This window comes from Podarcis erhardii, assembly GCF_964252035.2.
Source record: "Podarcis erhardii genome assembly, chromosome: 11".
Classification (NCBI taxonomy): Eukaryota; Metazoa; Chordata; class Lepidosauria; order Squamata; family Lacertidae; genus Podarcis; species Podarcis erhardii.
Window position 1 is genome coordinate 47,361,707 of NC_138501.1, and position 14,549 is coordinate 47,376,255.

The following is a 14,549-nucleotide window of genomic DNA, read 5'->3' on the forward strand; positions in this document are numbered from 1 at the left end:
TACACTCCACATTATGCCATCTCATTTCAGGAATGGGTTGTCTTTTTAATTGTTTCTTCCAGTTCCGTAACTCCTTACATTTGCTTATGGAGACCCTGAATGCCACCACTCCCCATTATGTACGTTGCATCAAGCCAAATGATGAGAAGCTTCCTTTCAGGTAAGTACAACAAGACAAGAACATCAATGGGCTGAAGTTAAGCAGACCATGAGACAGTTGATGTCTGATTGTCAGTTGTTGTTGTTGTTGTTGTTTGTGCCCCACCCATCTGACTGGGTTGCCTCAGCCACTCTGGGCAGCTTCCAACATATAAAAAAGCATTAAATCTTAAAAAGCTTCCCTATACAGATGTCTTCTATTTATTTATTTTTAATATTTATTTATTAACCGACCAATCACATCATATCAAACCAAATTACATAAATTCCAAAATACAAAGCCGAATTTTAAATTTTTGTTGGGGGTACCCATATTTCAAGTTCCAAAGGGGATCCAATCATCTTCTTGCTGCTGCTTTAATGTCCACAAATCTGTCCATATGATGTTCACAATACTGTCCAGTCCTTTCTTATTGTTTTCCACATCTTTTCTCTTTGTGACCTCTGATGCTCTCCAAAGCGGGTTAAAACAAGTTGTAATCCTGTGTGGATATTTTTATTCAAGAACCATATTCAGACGGTTTCCGTATATCATCGCTTCCATAAATAAAAACAGTCTTACCGTCGTTAATCTTCACAAATCTGCCGCCTTTCTCCCAACCTCTGAGGAGGTTCGCCAGGAATGCAGTCCGAAAACAAATCCATTCCTCCTCCTGGTTGTAAATCCTTCGACCAAGCCTGGCAAGATGGCGGCTGTTTTTATTGCTGCGTCACTCCAAAAGCTCTTATTCTTTACTCAATCTCCATAAAACATACTTTTGGTTAAAGTTCATTTCCACACAGACCTTAAACATCCTGCTTAGGTCAGTTAGCCGACGGATCCAGTATAGGAAGGGGTTCTTAGTTAATCACATAGAAGAAAAGAAAAAAAAGTTTTTCCCCCCATCCAGTCCCGCTGCTGACATACCCAGCCTTTAATGTGTCTTCTCCATGAGATATTCCTGTTGCTCCGACCCGTCGTTCTTCTTTCACAGAGGTCCCTTCAGTTAGCAGTCTTCACTCCCCTTCTTCACTTGAAATATGTGCATTTGCTTCTTCCAAATTAATTATTACAAATTGCTGCAGCTAGTGGCGCGATCAGAGACAGCGTCAAGGAGAGCCAGAGTCCACACAAGGGCATTCTGCCTAGTGCCTTCACCCCCTTCTTTCGAATCAGGGGGTGATTTATGGGCACAGCAGGCAAGGGCAGTGTTCCCCATATCCTTGGGGCAACAAGGGAGGCTGCATACTCCCATAACAGCCTCTTAACTACCTCGTGTGGACCAGAGAGATGTTATTGTCAGCCATCTTCCAATGCGCCCCTAGTGGCCCCCCTCAGATGTCTTCTAAAGGTTATATCTAAAGGTGGACATCTGATGGGAGGGCGTTCCACAAGGTGGGTGCCACCACTGAGAAGGCCCTCTTTCCTAATTGTATATGGGGTAATCCTGCCCGATGCTGAGCACTTCAATGAGCCTTTAGAAATGTGTCTTTCCATAGGGGATGACAGCTGCCTTATGCTGAGTTCACCTATCCCAGTATTGTCTGCACTGACTGGCAGCAGCTCTCCAGTGTTTCAGAAGCGGTGTTCCCAGCTCCATCTGGAGATGCTGTGGTTTGAACCCAGAACTTTCTGTATTCAGAGCAGAGGCTCTACCACTGAGCCACTGCCCTTCCCCTAAAGAATATCCTATCTATTGTGTCACCCAGAACTGGACATAGTACTCCAGGTGTTGTCTGACGAAGGCAGAATAGAGCGGTACTATTACTTCCCTTGACCAGGACACTATGCTTCTGTTGATGGAGCCTAGAATACCGTATTTTTCGCTCTATAGGATGCACCCGACCATAGGGCACACCTTGTTTTGGAGGGGGAGAACAAGAAAAAAAAATCTCACTCTCTCTGCTCAGCGCCCCTTCAGCAAAGCGGCAGGAGAAACAGAGCCCTTTCCATTTCTGCTGCTGCTTCGCTGAAGGGGCGCTGCGCAAAGAGGGGGAGAAATTTTTTTTCATGTTCTCCCCCTCTAAAACAAGGTGTTTTCTGTTCATTCAAGTGCATTCTGTGCGTTCAACCGTGCTGTCCCCCGAGCTTGTGGGGCTGGCAGTGGGGGAAGCGCTGCTTTCCCCCACCGCCAGCCTCAAAGATCCCTGAAGCCTTCAGAGCGCAGCGCGAGTTCCCGCTGTGCTCCGCAGGCTTCGGGTTCCTTTTGCTGAAGCCGGGAGAGTCTTGCTCTTCCGGCTTCAGCAAAAGGAACCTGAAGCCTGCGGAGCGCAGCAGGAACTCGCGCTGCGCTCCAAAGTCTTCAGGCGGCTATCCCTGAAACCTGGAGAGCGAGAGGGGTTGGTCTCGCTCTCCAGGCTTCAGCGAAAGCAACGCGGAGCCTCCAGAGCGCGGAGGGAGCGCTCCCTTTGCGCTTCGGAGGCTATGCATTTCTATTGCTGAAGCCAAGGAGCCTGCATTCCCTCCATAGAACGCACACACATTTCCCCTTAATTTTTGGAGGGGAAAGTGTGCATCCTATAGAGCAAAAAATACAGTAGCTTTAGCTTTTCTTGCTGTTGCAGCACACTATTGACTCATGTTAAGTTTGTGGTCTACTAAGATCCCTAGATCCTTTTCACATGCACTGCTGGCAATCCAGGCGCCCCTCGTCTTATATTTATGCACCTGGTTCTTCCTCTTAACTGCAGAATCTTACATTTGTCCCTACTGAAATTCCTTCCCTTGCTTAACTTTTGCTATAGTTACTCCTGTGAAATTTGCGATAGTCTCCGCTTCTTCCTAAATGTGTTGTTGAATAACTGCTGTACTCTGTCCCAAAGTGGCAAGAGTTTGATTGTGGCAGCAGCATTTCAGAGAGGTCTCTTTGTTATAGCCAACATAAAGAATTGCTTTGGGAGTTTGTATGATGAAAGGTGCTCAGTCAAAGCAAAATTGCTAGTGTTATTTATTATTATTATTAAAATGGCGCACACACACACACGAGCACACGTACTGCTGAGCTGCTCGCTGGAATAATGTGCTAAATGCTCTTGTGCATTTGACTTCATGATAAAATAATGGGTCACTTGCTGGGGGATTGACAGCTTTGATGGATTTTATAATGTGGCGAATACCAGGAGGCGGCGTATTTCTGCTATTATGGTGCATCAAGGGCTACTCAAAACTGCTTATTGGTTCTGGATTTGCAAATATTAAATGTTGACAGCAATTGCTGAAGATTTTGAGCCACAGAAAAGGAACTGGCGAGCAATCCTGGAGTTTCTAATTCAGTTCTGGCAAATTGTGAACTTGCCAATATATTTATATTTATATTTATATTTATATTTATATTTATATTTATATTTATATTTATATTTATATTTATATTTATATTTATATTTATATTTATATTTATATTTATATTTATATTTATATTTATATTTATATTTATATTATTTCACCCAGCTACTTTGGGCAGCTTCCAACACACATAAAAACATAATAAAACATTAAAAACTTCCTGATGCAGGGCTGCCTTCAGACCAGTTATTCACTGAAGAGGGGTGAAAAGGCCTTCCACAAGTAGGATCCAGAATTAGGAATTCATTTCAGGTTGAAAGCAGTGGCCCCATGCACCTCCTTGGTCCTGGGAAAATGAAGGTGAAATCTGCTTAGTGTCAGGGGCAGGAAACTGTTTTGTTTTTTTCCAACCAGAGGGCAAGGTTCCCTCATAGACCATGTTCTCCTTATGCTAGAGGAGGGTGAGGGCAAAATAAAAGCAAAAATTGGTGGGGCAGCAGATGTACACCAGGGGACATTCCAGGTACACAAAAGCCAGAGGATGCTATATCACCACCTAATACCGCATCTCTCCATCCTTCAACCTGGCATGCAGTAAGCATTGTTACAGTTCAGGGACACATCCCAGCTAGTCAAAAGCATTTTCCCTTCACTTCTGTGCCCCTGACCCACCCTCCACCCCCAAAATGCATGGGCCAATTAGGGAAGTTGCCTGGGGAGAGGGAGTGAAGTTTGGGGAGAGTCCCAAAAGCCAGATTGAGAGGGCTCTCAGCTCACATCAGAAGCTCCCCTTGCCCTTGCAGAATGTGATTAAGAATGCTTTAGTGTTTACAAATCCAGAAATGGTTTGCTAGATCCTCATAGAGATTCTTTTCTTGCAGTGCGCTAAATTTCTCTATTTCCACCCCACTTTCGGTTACGGTTTAAATTTTAGTGAATGTTGAAGTACTCCTAGGGAAGTCGTAGAATCATAGATTTGGGAGGATCCTCTAGTCCAACTCCCTGCAATGCAGGAATCTCATAGAATCATAGAATCATAGAATCATAGAATCATAGAGTTGGAAGAGACTACAAGGGCCATCGAGTCCAACCCCCTGCCAAGCAGGAAACACCATCAGAGCACTCCTGACATATGGTTGTCAAGCCTCTACTTAAAGACCTCCAAAGAAGGAGACTCCACCACACTCCTTGGCAGCAAATTCCACTGTCGAACAGCTCTTACTGTCAGGAAGTTCTTCCTAATGTTTAGGTGGAATCTTCTTTCTTGTAGTTTGGAACCATTGCTCCGTGTCCGCTTCTCTGGAGCAGCAGAAAACAACCTTTCTCCCTCCTCTATCTCTACTGAAGCATCCATGGCAGATGGCAACCCAAACCCTGCTTAAAAGGAGAAGCCTTATCTGTATGAAACTTCCTCTGGTTGGGCAAATTTCTGTACTCATTCCATCAAGAAAGCACTTATACAGTTGACTCAGAGATACTACGCTGCTTGGCATTGTTAACAGTTGCGCTGCCTGAAAAAAACTGCTGTTAGGGCTTTTAGATGTATTGCACTGCCACATTCATAGGTGCTATAAATTTGTTTCTTTGCAGCTTTGATCCAAAGAGAGCGGTCCAGCAGCTGAGAGCCTGTGGCGTCTTGGAGACCATCCGCATCAGTGCAGCTGGCTACCCGTCCAGGTACCATATCTCTAAACCTCTCTTCCGCTGTGTTGTTTTTAGTGTGTGTGTATTGAAATTAGCAAACACAAAAGCAGAATAGAATCCGGGGATAGGTAGAAGGTAGCCAGGTTGGTTTGTAGCAGATCAGCAAGGATACCTGTCTTCTAGTTATTTACCATATTTTTCACTCTATAGGACGCACTTTTTCCCCTCCAAAAATTAAGGGGAAATGTGTGTGCGTCCTATGGAGCGAATGCAGGCTCCTTGGCTTCAGCGATAGCAATGCTAAGCCTCCGAAGCGCAGAGGGAGCGCTCCCTCCGTGCTCCGGAGGCTTCCCGTTGCTTTCGCTGAAACCTGGAGAGTGAGAGGTGTCGGTGCGCACCGACCCCTCTCGCTCTCCAGGCATCAGGGATAGCTGCCTGAAGGCCTTCGGAGTGCAGCACAAGTTCCCGCTGCGTTCTGGAGGCTTCAGGTTCCTTTCGCTGAAGCCAGGAGAGTCTTGCTCTCCCGGCTTCAACAAAAGGAACCCAAAGCCTGAGGAGCGCAGCGGGAACTTGCGCTGTGCTCAGAAGGCTTCAGGGATAGCCACGTGCAGCCCCTCCGGCAGGGAGAGGCTGCACGCAGCTATGGCTTCTTTAGCCCCGTGCAGCCTCTCCTGGCAAGGAGAGGTTGCGCGGGGTGAAAGAGGAAGCCAAAACAGCAAGCGGGATCCACCATGCTCGCTGCCTTGGCTTGTGCCATAGCCGCGTGCAACCCCTCCTGCAGGGAGAGGTTGCATGCAGCCTGTACACTGCTCTTTGGGGCTGGGGGGGGGAATAAGATTTTTTTTTCTTGATTTCCCCCTCTAAAAACTAGGTGCGCCCCATGGTCCAGTGCGCCCTATGGAGCGAAAAATATTGTAACCATGGCAGCAGCAAGATGACTCCCCCTACGCCATCTCCTGGCCCCTGAATTGTTCTTGGGGATAGGAGTAACCAAGAGTGGGGTTTTGTACAGGACTATAAGCTCATTTCAGCATTGATTCTATTTTTTAAAAAATAAACAGCACCCAACTTCCACAATACCCTCGGAGGGGGGAAAATAATTTCAAGGAGAAATCCCAGCAGTAACTTTTCTTTTCCGGCTACAACATAGCGGTGGCCTCTTTTAACAACCCACGCTCCATAAAATTTCAAGTGACAAGTCTGTAAGTGAATTAAAGATTGGCCAGTCACCTGGTGTTCTGCCACACGGCATCATCGTCTTTAAGCCAGTCCCCCAAACTGTCTTGTGCTAATGTAGTTTGCAACGATTGGCTTACAGATAAAGCAAGGATAGAGACAGGTTTGTGTTTGGAAAGAACTCCCACATTTTGGGGAGCTTGGAGTTACAAAAGAAACATTTTAGGGCTTGGTGAAATTTTGCACATCCCAGGTATAAATCAAGAGATAACGGTGACAAGGGCAAGTCATCTTTTGAGGGTGGGAGTGCATCTGGCTTCACCGCTGAGCAGTTTTCGTGTTTTACTATCGGCATAATGATCAGCTTTATCATCTGCAGCAATGGGATTATAAACGTAAGGCTACTGTAATGGCAAGTCCTCATGCCACTCCCCCCCCTTACTTCTGCCTCAGAATGTAAATGTGCATTAGCAACAAGAAGGGGCGAATGCAGAGTGTTCTCTATGGGTCCCCAGACAGGCATACAGTTCGGCCAAACTTCCCTCATCTCATTGTATCTCATTATACGCTCTTCCTAGTGACATTCCGTGTGTTGACATTCTGGGTTAGTGAGGGCTGCTTTTCCTCCTTAACTCTGGAAAAGAGCACCTCTGCCACAGCCACTGTCCTGAGTTTATAACAATATCTGGACTTTCAGGGGATTCAATTGTGCAAACCTTTAAACTGCTTTTTGAAACCCATTTATTTTCGGCCACCTTCTCCGTTTTTATTCTGGCCCTTTGACAGTTTAGATATACAGTATATATATTTTAGGACCTGTTCTACTTGTGATTGAGATTTGTTTTAAACTGTTTTAAATACCATATTTTTCATTGCCGTAACCTGCCCTTCTGGTGAAGGGTGGGTACTAAATATGATGAGGATTACGAAGGTGGTGATGATAACAACAACAACAGTCATTATTAGAAAAATTATCTGGTCCTCTGTCTGCAGGAATTTTATATATTAATCTTCTTTCTTTGCAAGCGGTACCCCGCCCCATTACAGGTGTTAATACACTAATCTCAGCAATTATTCCCATTCTTCTACAGTGAAAGGCTAAAGGTGTTTCTACTTAACATTAAGCTCTAATTCATACTGGCTATAATGTCCACATCTCCTTGCCATTCACCACTTAGCCTTCAGCTCTGTCATTAGCTAAGTGCCCACCATGCAGTTAGCAGCCTGAGATAAAAAGCAGGAAGGTGTGTTGTGAGGTTTCTTCTTCGTCTGCCTAGACCAGCTTCGTTTAATCTGCATTTCATAAGGAATTCCAGACATTACTGCTGAGCTAGCAAACTGGAAGGCTGTTAATCGTACATAGTCCACACAAATAAACCATCACGATAAAAGTTCAGTGGAGCTTTAATAGAGAATTATACTTTCCCCCTGTTATTTGGGGTTTTATTCATTTTTTTTACAGCCTTTCCATTACTAAGCCCTCCCAAAAGCCATGAAAGACATGCATATAATATTTATGGCAGCCTGTCTAAAGAGACTTGATGGGCCTAGGAATGTAAGATTCCATTCAATTGCCAGGGCAGTCTTCCTATATGCACCAATTTACTTTGAAGCAAGGCTTGGTGACCCTGGGCCAGTTTACACCATCTGCAGATCCTAGTGGTGACAGCTTTTTCCTGGAATGCACAATTTCAGGGTGCAGGTGAAGGGTTGCCTGTTTTAAGGCTCTGCTGTCACAGAAACCGCCCCACATACAAGTGGATCACAAGCTCCTGTGGTTTGGGCTTAGCAGCACTTTCTGAAACACAGCCCTTCCCTTCTCCAAGGTTTCCTCTTCTCTGAATTTTGCAGTTCTCCAGCCAAGTGATATGTGCAAGAATGCATGCAACAAGGCAAATTGTGCATTTAAATGCATACGTTACTGTAAATAATATTAAAAAGCATTACAGCAGGTGGAAATAGAGTGACACACACAAAAAATGCAAATTACTGAAATTTGCATACAGATCTATGTATGGTAGGAGAAATTCGCAGCAAAATGCTGGTGAATCTTCACGGGGAATTTAAAAAAACAACAAAAAACAACAACCCTCAAACTGCTGTGGAAAAAGAGAAACTGAAAGAAATCAACATTGACAGAATCACCTGTCCCTAATTGCAAATTTGTGTGTGTGTTTATTATGTATTTCTCAGTTCACCTATTGATTAAGAATTAGCGCATAGTGACAGATGGCCAATAAATAAACGCTGTAAGATGTCTGCAGCTTCAGGTCCCTTCTGGACATCTGAAGGCAGTCCTGTTTAGGGAAGCTTTTAATGTTTGATGCATTACTGTATTTTAATATTTTGTTGGAAGCCGCCCAGAGTGGCTGGGGAAGCCCAGCCAGGTGGGCAGGGTATAAATAATAAATTATTATTATTAGAATCATAGAATCATAGAGTTGGAAGAGACCACAAGGGCCATCGAGTCCAACCCCCTGCCAAGCAGGAAACACCATCAGAGCACTCCTGACATATGGTTGTCAAGCCTCTGCTTAAAGACCTCCAAAGAAGGAGACTCCACCACACTCCTTGGCAGCAAATTCCACTGTCGAACAGCTCTTACTGTCAGGAAGTTCTTCCTAATGTTTAGGTGGAATCTTCTTTCTTGTAGTTTGGAACCATTGCTCCGTGTCCACTTCTCTGGAGCAGCAGAAAACAACCTTTCTCCCTCCTCTATGTGAAATCCTTTTATATATTTGAACATGGCTATCATATCACCCCTTAACCTCCTCTTCTCCAGGCTAAACATGCCCAGCTCCCTTAGCCGTTCCTCATAAGGCATCGTTTCCAGGCCTTTGACCATTTTGGTTGCCCTCCTCTGGACACGTTCCAGTTTGTCAGTGTCCTTCTTGAACTGTGGTGCCCAGAACTGGACACAGTACTCCAGGTGAGGTCTGACCAGAGCAGAATACAGTGGCACTATTACTTCCCTTGATCTAGATGCTATACTCCTATTGATTATTATTTGAAACCAATGCTGAAAATGCATTTCTGGGCACCTTAAGGTCACGGCGTAAGAGAAGGGTCTAACAGACAACCAGAATACTTTTAAGTTCCTCCTGGGCAGATGGCCGAACCACCTGCAGCTGCCTGTACATGTTTCTATGTATAGGATACCATGTACTTCAACATGGCTGGTTTCAATGTGTCTGCATTGCATTGGTGAAGGAGTAATTACCGTTTCAGTTGTTCCTCACTGAAATATTGAGAGTTCAGGATCCAGCTTGCAATCCCCTTGACAAAGCTGCTGCAATGTTTCTTGTTCCTTTTGTGTAATTGAGAGAGCAGCTTTTTAATCATTCCTGATTCCAGAGAGCATTGGCAGAACAGAAACCTTCAAAACTATAAACACTGCAAAACTGGATACGCTTAGTTGTGGGTTTTTTGTGCCATGAAATACTAGATTTCTGCATAAATGTGATAGAGACTAAAAATGCATAATTCAGTTTGAAGCGCTGCTCAGGAGCAGAGGGGTGTGTTTGTTATTAGAATGTACCATGATGAATGCACCATCACAAAGAAATGGACAGTGTATCGATCACAGCTCTTTTTGTTTAAAGCAAGGAACACTGTCTCTTACTTCTTGAAAACCATTTTGAATCAATTTATCTTCGTTCTAGAAGTCCTGGCTACACTTGAAAGGTAATCTTTAGAAACCATGAACTTGAATAGTTGAGCTCCTCAGCTATCACTCACAAGCTTCCTTGTGTACGAACACTTTCGCTTTAAGATCAATGAGTCAACGCACAGCTGTTGCAGAAGGGTCAGTCATAAGAACAGAAGAGTTATCCTTCCTAGACCAGACCAGTGTTCCTAGTTCTGAGGAACCAGACACAATCTGGGAAGCTTATCAGCCCAGTGTCAAAATGATGATCTTCCTGCCCGTCTGTCTCCAGAGGTATACTGGCAAGTGAAACCTGCAACAAAATGTTGCAGTATAGAATACTCCTGTTTAGGGTTCTGACCAGCCTTGCCCTTTACTTGGATACTCCATTGCAGTGGTTCCCAAACTTATTTTTTTGCACAGACCGCTTGAAAATGGCTGGTTGTCTTTGTGGACCCTGGAATGATTTTTATGCCTGTTTTAGCAGTTGTGGTGCCCTTTGATTCTTTTATTTCTTATCTTGCATTCCATAGAATTCAAACTTTGTTGTTGTTTTTATTTAAATTTGTATACTGCCCTATACAATCTCAGGGCTGTCCACGGGATAAAACAATGATTTAAAAATACAGAATACATACCGTATTTTTCTTCCTATAGGACGCACCGGCCCATAGGACGCACCCAATTTGGGAATAAAGGGAAAAAAATCCCCCCCCCCAGCCGCGGGGGAAATCCGAGCTTTTAAAAACGCACCTACCGTAGTTTTTAGAGGAGAAAAGGATATCTGCCCGAAGCGCGGGGCGCTCTGCTTCAGCACGCCCCGCGCTCCGGGCAGCAGGCTGCTACCCGCAGCCTAGGGAGCCCTGCGGGAACTCCCGCAGACTCCCCAGGCTTGCTGATAGCTTCCTGAAGCCTGGAGAACGAGAGGGGTCGGTGCGCACTGACCCCTCTTGCTCTCCAAGCTTCAGCGAAAGCCTGCATTCGCCCCATAGGACGCACACGCATTTCCCCTTCATTTTTGGAGGGGGGAAAGTGTGTCCTATAGGGCGAAAAATACGGTAATCGAAATAAAAACAATAACCCAGTAACCCCCCCAACCCATTTTAAAAGGGCATTGAATACAAGATAAGAAATAAACAAAACAATAAAGTTACAATTAAGATCAATATGAATGTTCAATGCAGACATGCCTGAATGAAGCTTGAAGGCCGCTTGGTGCTCCATGAACCACAGTTTGGAAATCTGTGCTCCATTCCTTTTCTCCCCTTGCCCCCCAACCCCCCCCCCAAACAAAACCAGTCTGTCAACATTCTGTGGTCCTTATTGGAACTGCTCTCCTTCCCCTCCCAAGCCTACAAAGTTGTTTTATTCTTCTGCCAACTGATGGTTCCTCCAGTCCTGCAGAAACCTTCCCTTTGTGCATAGATAGAAAGGTCTGTTTTGTCTAGGAGTGCCTTCAGTCAACATTTTGTGGGAGAGAGTCAAGCACGGAGAGTAAAGCACAACACCAGAACTTTAAATATGCACAGTTAAAGTGAATTAAAGTGCTCTGTAGCCCTAACATACGGTAGGTCTGGGAAGCCTCCAGATGCTGCTAAACTACAACTCCCATCACCTCCAGCAAGCATGGCCAATGGGCAGGGATGATGGGAGTTGTAGTTCACCAGCATCTGGATGACTGAAGGTTCCACCCCTTCACCTATTGAATCATTTTTAATGCCTTTTGTGGTTCGGAAAGTGATGAAGAATGTACCGAAAAGAATGGGATGAAGGAATAATGACATATAACAAGAAGACGTTGTTGTTTTGTTTTGTTTTGTTTTGTTTTGTTTTGTTTTGTTTTGTTTTGTTTTGTTTGTTTTGTTTTGTTTTGTTTTAAAAAAGCCTACCTTAAACAAATCAAGGTGAGCACAGGATCGTATGATCCCCCTCTGAACTAATTGGAGCAAATACTCAGGAAAGGTCTGATATGGTCTAAGCACTGCCTAAGCTTTGTGCAAGCAAACTGGCACAAATGCCGAATAGCCAGGTCGTCTGGAGCAGCCGTAAATAAAGGTCCTGTTCTGAAAATGGGTTTGCTGTTAGCGTACGGGATAGCCATTGTTAAGTCCATCAATCAATAATTTTTCTAATCCTTTTTTTAAAAGTCACATAAGCTCAGCAGCCATCACCCTCATGCTTTGCGGCAGTGAATTTTGTCAAGTACATGCTAAATGAAGTTACTTCCTCCTGTCAGGCCTGAATCTTCTGATAATCTGTTTCATTGAGTGAATCGATGTCAGCTGGCAGAAGTTGCACTCAGAGCCACTGTTCTTCCCAGGAAAGCAATGCACAGTATAAAGATTTAGTATCTAGATATACTTTAGGTATTTGAGGTAAAGGGGGAGGAGGCTGGAGTCATCACAGAAATGCTCAATAAAACATTTGCTTATGGTTTGGCCTTAACAGAATACAAGGCAATTTTCTCAGCCTAGTTCTCTCTCTCTCTCTCTCTCTCTCTCTCTCTCTCTCTCTCTCTCTGTGTGTGTGTGTGTGTGTGTGTGTCTTGTTCTTCCCCTTCCATCCTCATTTTCCCCCCTCTGACTTGGGATTGCTGTTTGTAACTCTCTGCTGCTACACAACAGCAGCAGGAGCTGCTCATTCCATCTCCTTGGATGGGTTTTGAACCATTTGTTTGCCCAAATTTATTTTCCAACTTTTCGTTTCCGCATTGTTGGACACAATTAAGTTTATTTCCCCCTGGAAGGAAGCTTGCGACAGTTACACTCCCCCCCTCCCCTCTCTCTAAGCATTGTGGACTTTTCTCGAGCTTTCTTCTTTTGACTAAGAAGTTCAGAGACATTTGAGATGGCAAGTGGGTTAAACTGGGTTAATTCTTGCCTATTCAGTGTGTGTGTGTTTGTGGAAGGGGTGGGGGAATGAATTGCACCATACAGTCTTGGGGAAGTGCAGCTAAAGAGGGAATGGATTAATTTTGGACAAGTATAAAACCCAGATGAGCTGTGAGTACCATTTCGTATGGATCCTCTGTTCCAAAAATTTGAGAGCTGTTTTTAGAGCTGCGCTGAAAGTTTTAAAAAGGAGCTTTCCTCATATTGAATTTGACAGGCTGCAGGGACTCGCCTTTTCCTTGCAGTTCCCTCCTGCTTCTACAGTGAGGGGGGAAAGTATTTGATCCCCTGCTAAATGACCAGTCCATAATTTTAATGGTAGGTTTATTGTAGCTGAGAGAGACAGAATAACAACAGGAAAAACCCCAGAAACACAGAAGACAAAAGTCAGAGACTGATGTGCGTTATAATGAGTGAAATAAGTATTTGATCCCCTATCAACCAGCCAGATGTCAGACTATCTGGTATCTTCACTGTATGTAACGAGCTGAGATTAGAAGCACCTGCTGTAAAGGAGAGGTCTTACCTGTAATTCCAGCTCTTTACAGGTGTGTGCAAACCTGGTGGCCACCTACAAGAAACGTCTGGCCTCTGTAACTGCCAACAAGGGTTTTGCCACCAAGTACTAAGTCATCTTTTGCAAAGGAGTCAAATATTTATTTCACTCATTATAATGCGCATCAGTCTCTGATTCTCTTTTGTCTTCTGGAGATTTTCCTGTTGTTATTTTGTCTCTCACAGCTACAATAAGCCTACCATTAAAATTATGGACTGGTCATTTCTTTGTCAGAGGGCAAACGGGCAAATTTAGCAGGGGATCAAATACTTTCCCCTCTCACTGTATTACTGCTGGCACTGCCACAATCATGATCTCTGCTGCAGGTGGCCGGCTACCTTTCCCCTTGTCTTTCAGCTGCCTTCCTCTACATGCATAAGACACCAGAGTGTAACATGGAAGGAGGTAACAATGCCTTCCTCCTTGAAATGGAATAAATTGAAGGAACTAGGGTTGGGGGCAAGGGACGCGGGTGGCACTGTGGGTTAAACCACAGAGCCTAGGACTTGCCGATCAGAAGGTCGGCGGTTCGAATCCCCGAGACAGGGTGAGCTCCCATTGCTCGGTCCCTGCTCCTGCCAACCTAGCAGTTCGAAAGCACATCAAAGTGCAAGTAGATAAATAGGTACCACTCCAGCGGGAAGGTAAACGGCATTTCCGTGCACTGCTCTGGTTCACCAGAAGCAGCTTAGTCATGCTGGCCACATGACCTGGAAGCTGTACGCCGGCTCCCTCTGCCAGTAAAGCGAGATGAGCGCCGCAACCCCAGAGTCGGCCACGACTGGACCTAATGGTTAGGGGTCCCTTTACCTTTACCTTTACCTAGGGTAGGGGGCACAAAATCCAGCACGTAGCAATTAAGAGGGAAGACTGAATGCTGCGACCAGTAACTGGGGTGAACTCTTGCTCCTATTTGCATTGCCCTCCTGCCCCCTCACCCACCCACCCCTTGCCAAGATTTCCATACCGCCAAAGATCGGGGCAATGTACAACTATACAACATAAAACACCATTTAAAACAATGAAAACAACCATTAAAGTGACTGGCTAACCCGTTTAAACAGCGGCAAAGCTCTGCCGGCATTAAAATGCATTCAAGAGATGCCTGACAGTCAAAAGCAAGAATACCTGCCAAATCTCTGCTGGAACAGTGTTCCAAAGAATGGGACCAGTGACACTAAATGCCCACTAAATTCTAGCTGAGGCTAGTTGGGC

At 44.7% G+C, this 14,549-nt stretch overlaps 1 protein-coding gene across 3 annotated transcripts in view; it reads left to right on the top strand.

The window, feature by feature from the left end:
* Positions 1 to 14,549, top strand: part of MYO5B (myosin VB) — a 296,838-nt gene that overhangs the window by 198,269 nt on the left and 84,020 nt on the right. For all 3 annotated transcript variants that reach the window (XM_081881337.1, XM_081881338.1, XM_081881339.1), the window contains exons 16-17: positions 63 to 160; positions 5,012 to 5,098. In XM_081881337.1, coding sequence (XP_081737463.1) covers positions 63 to 160; positions 5,012 to 5,098 — 185 coding nt within the window. The remainder of the gene's footprint in view (positions 1 to 62; positions 161 to 5,011; positions 5,099 to 14,549) is intronic.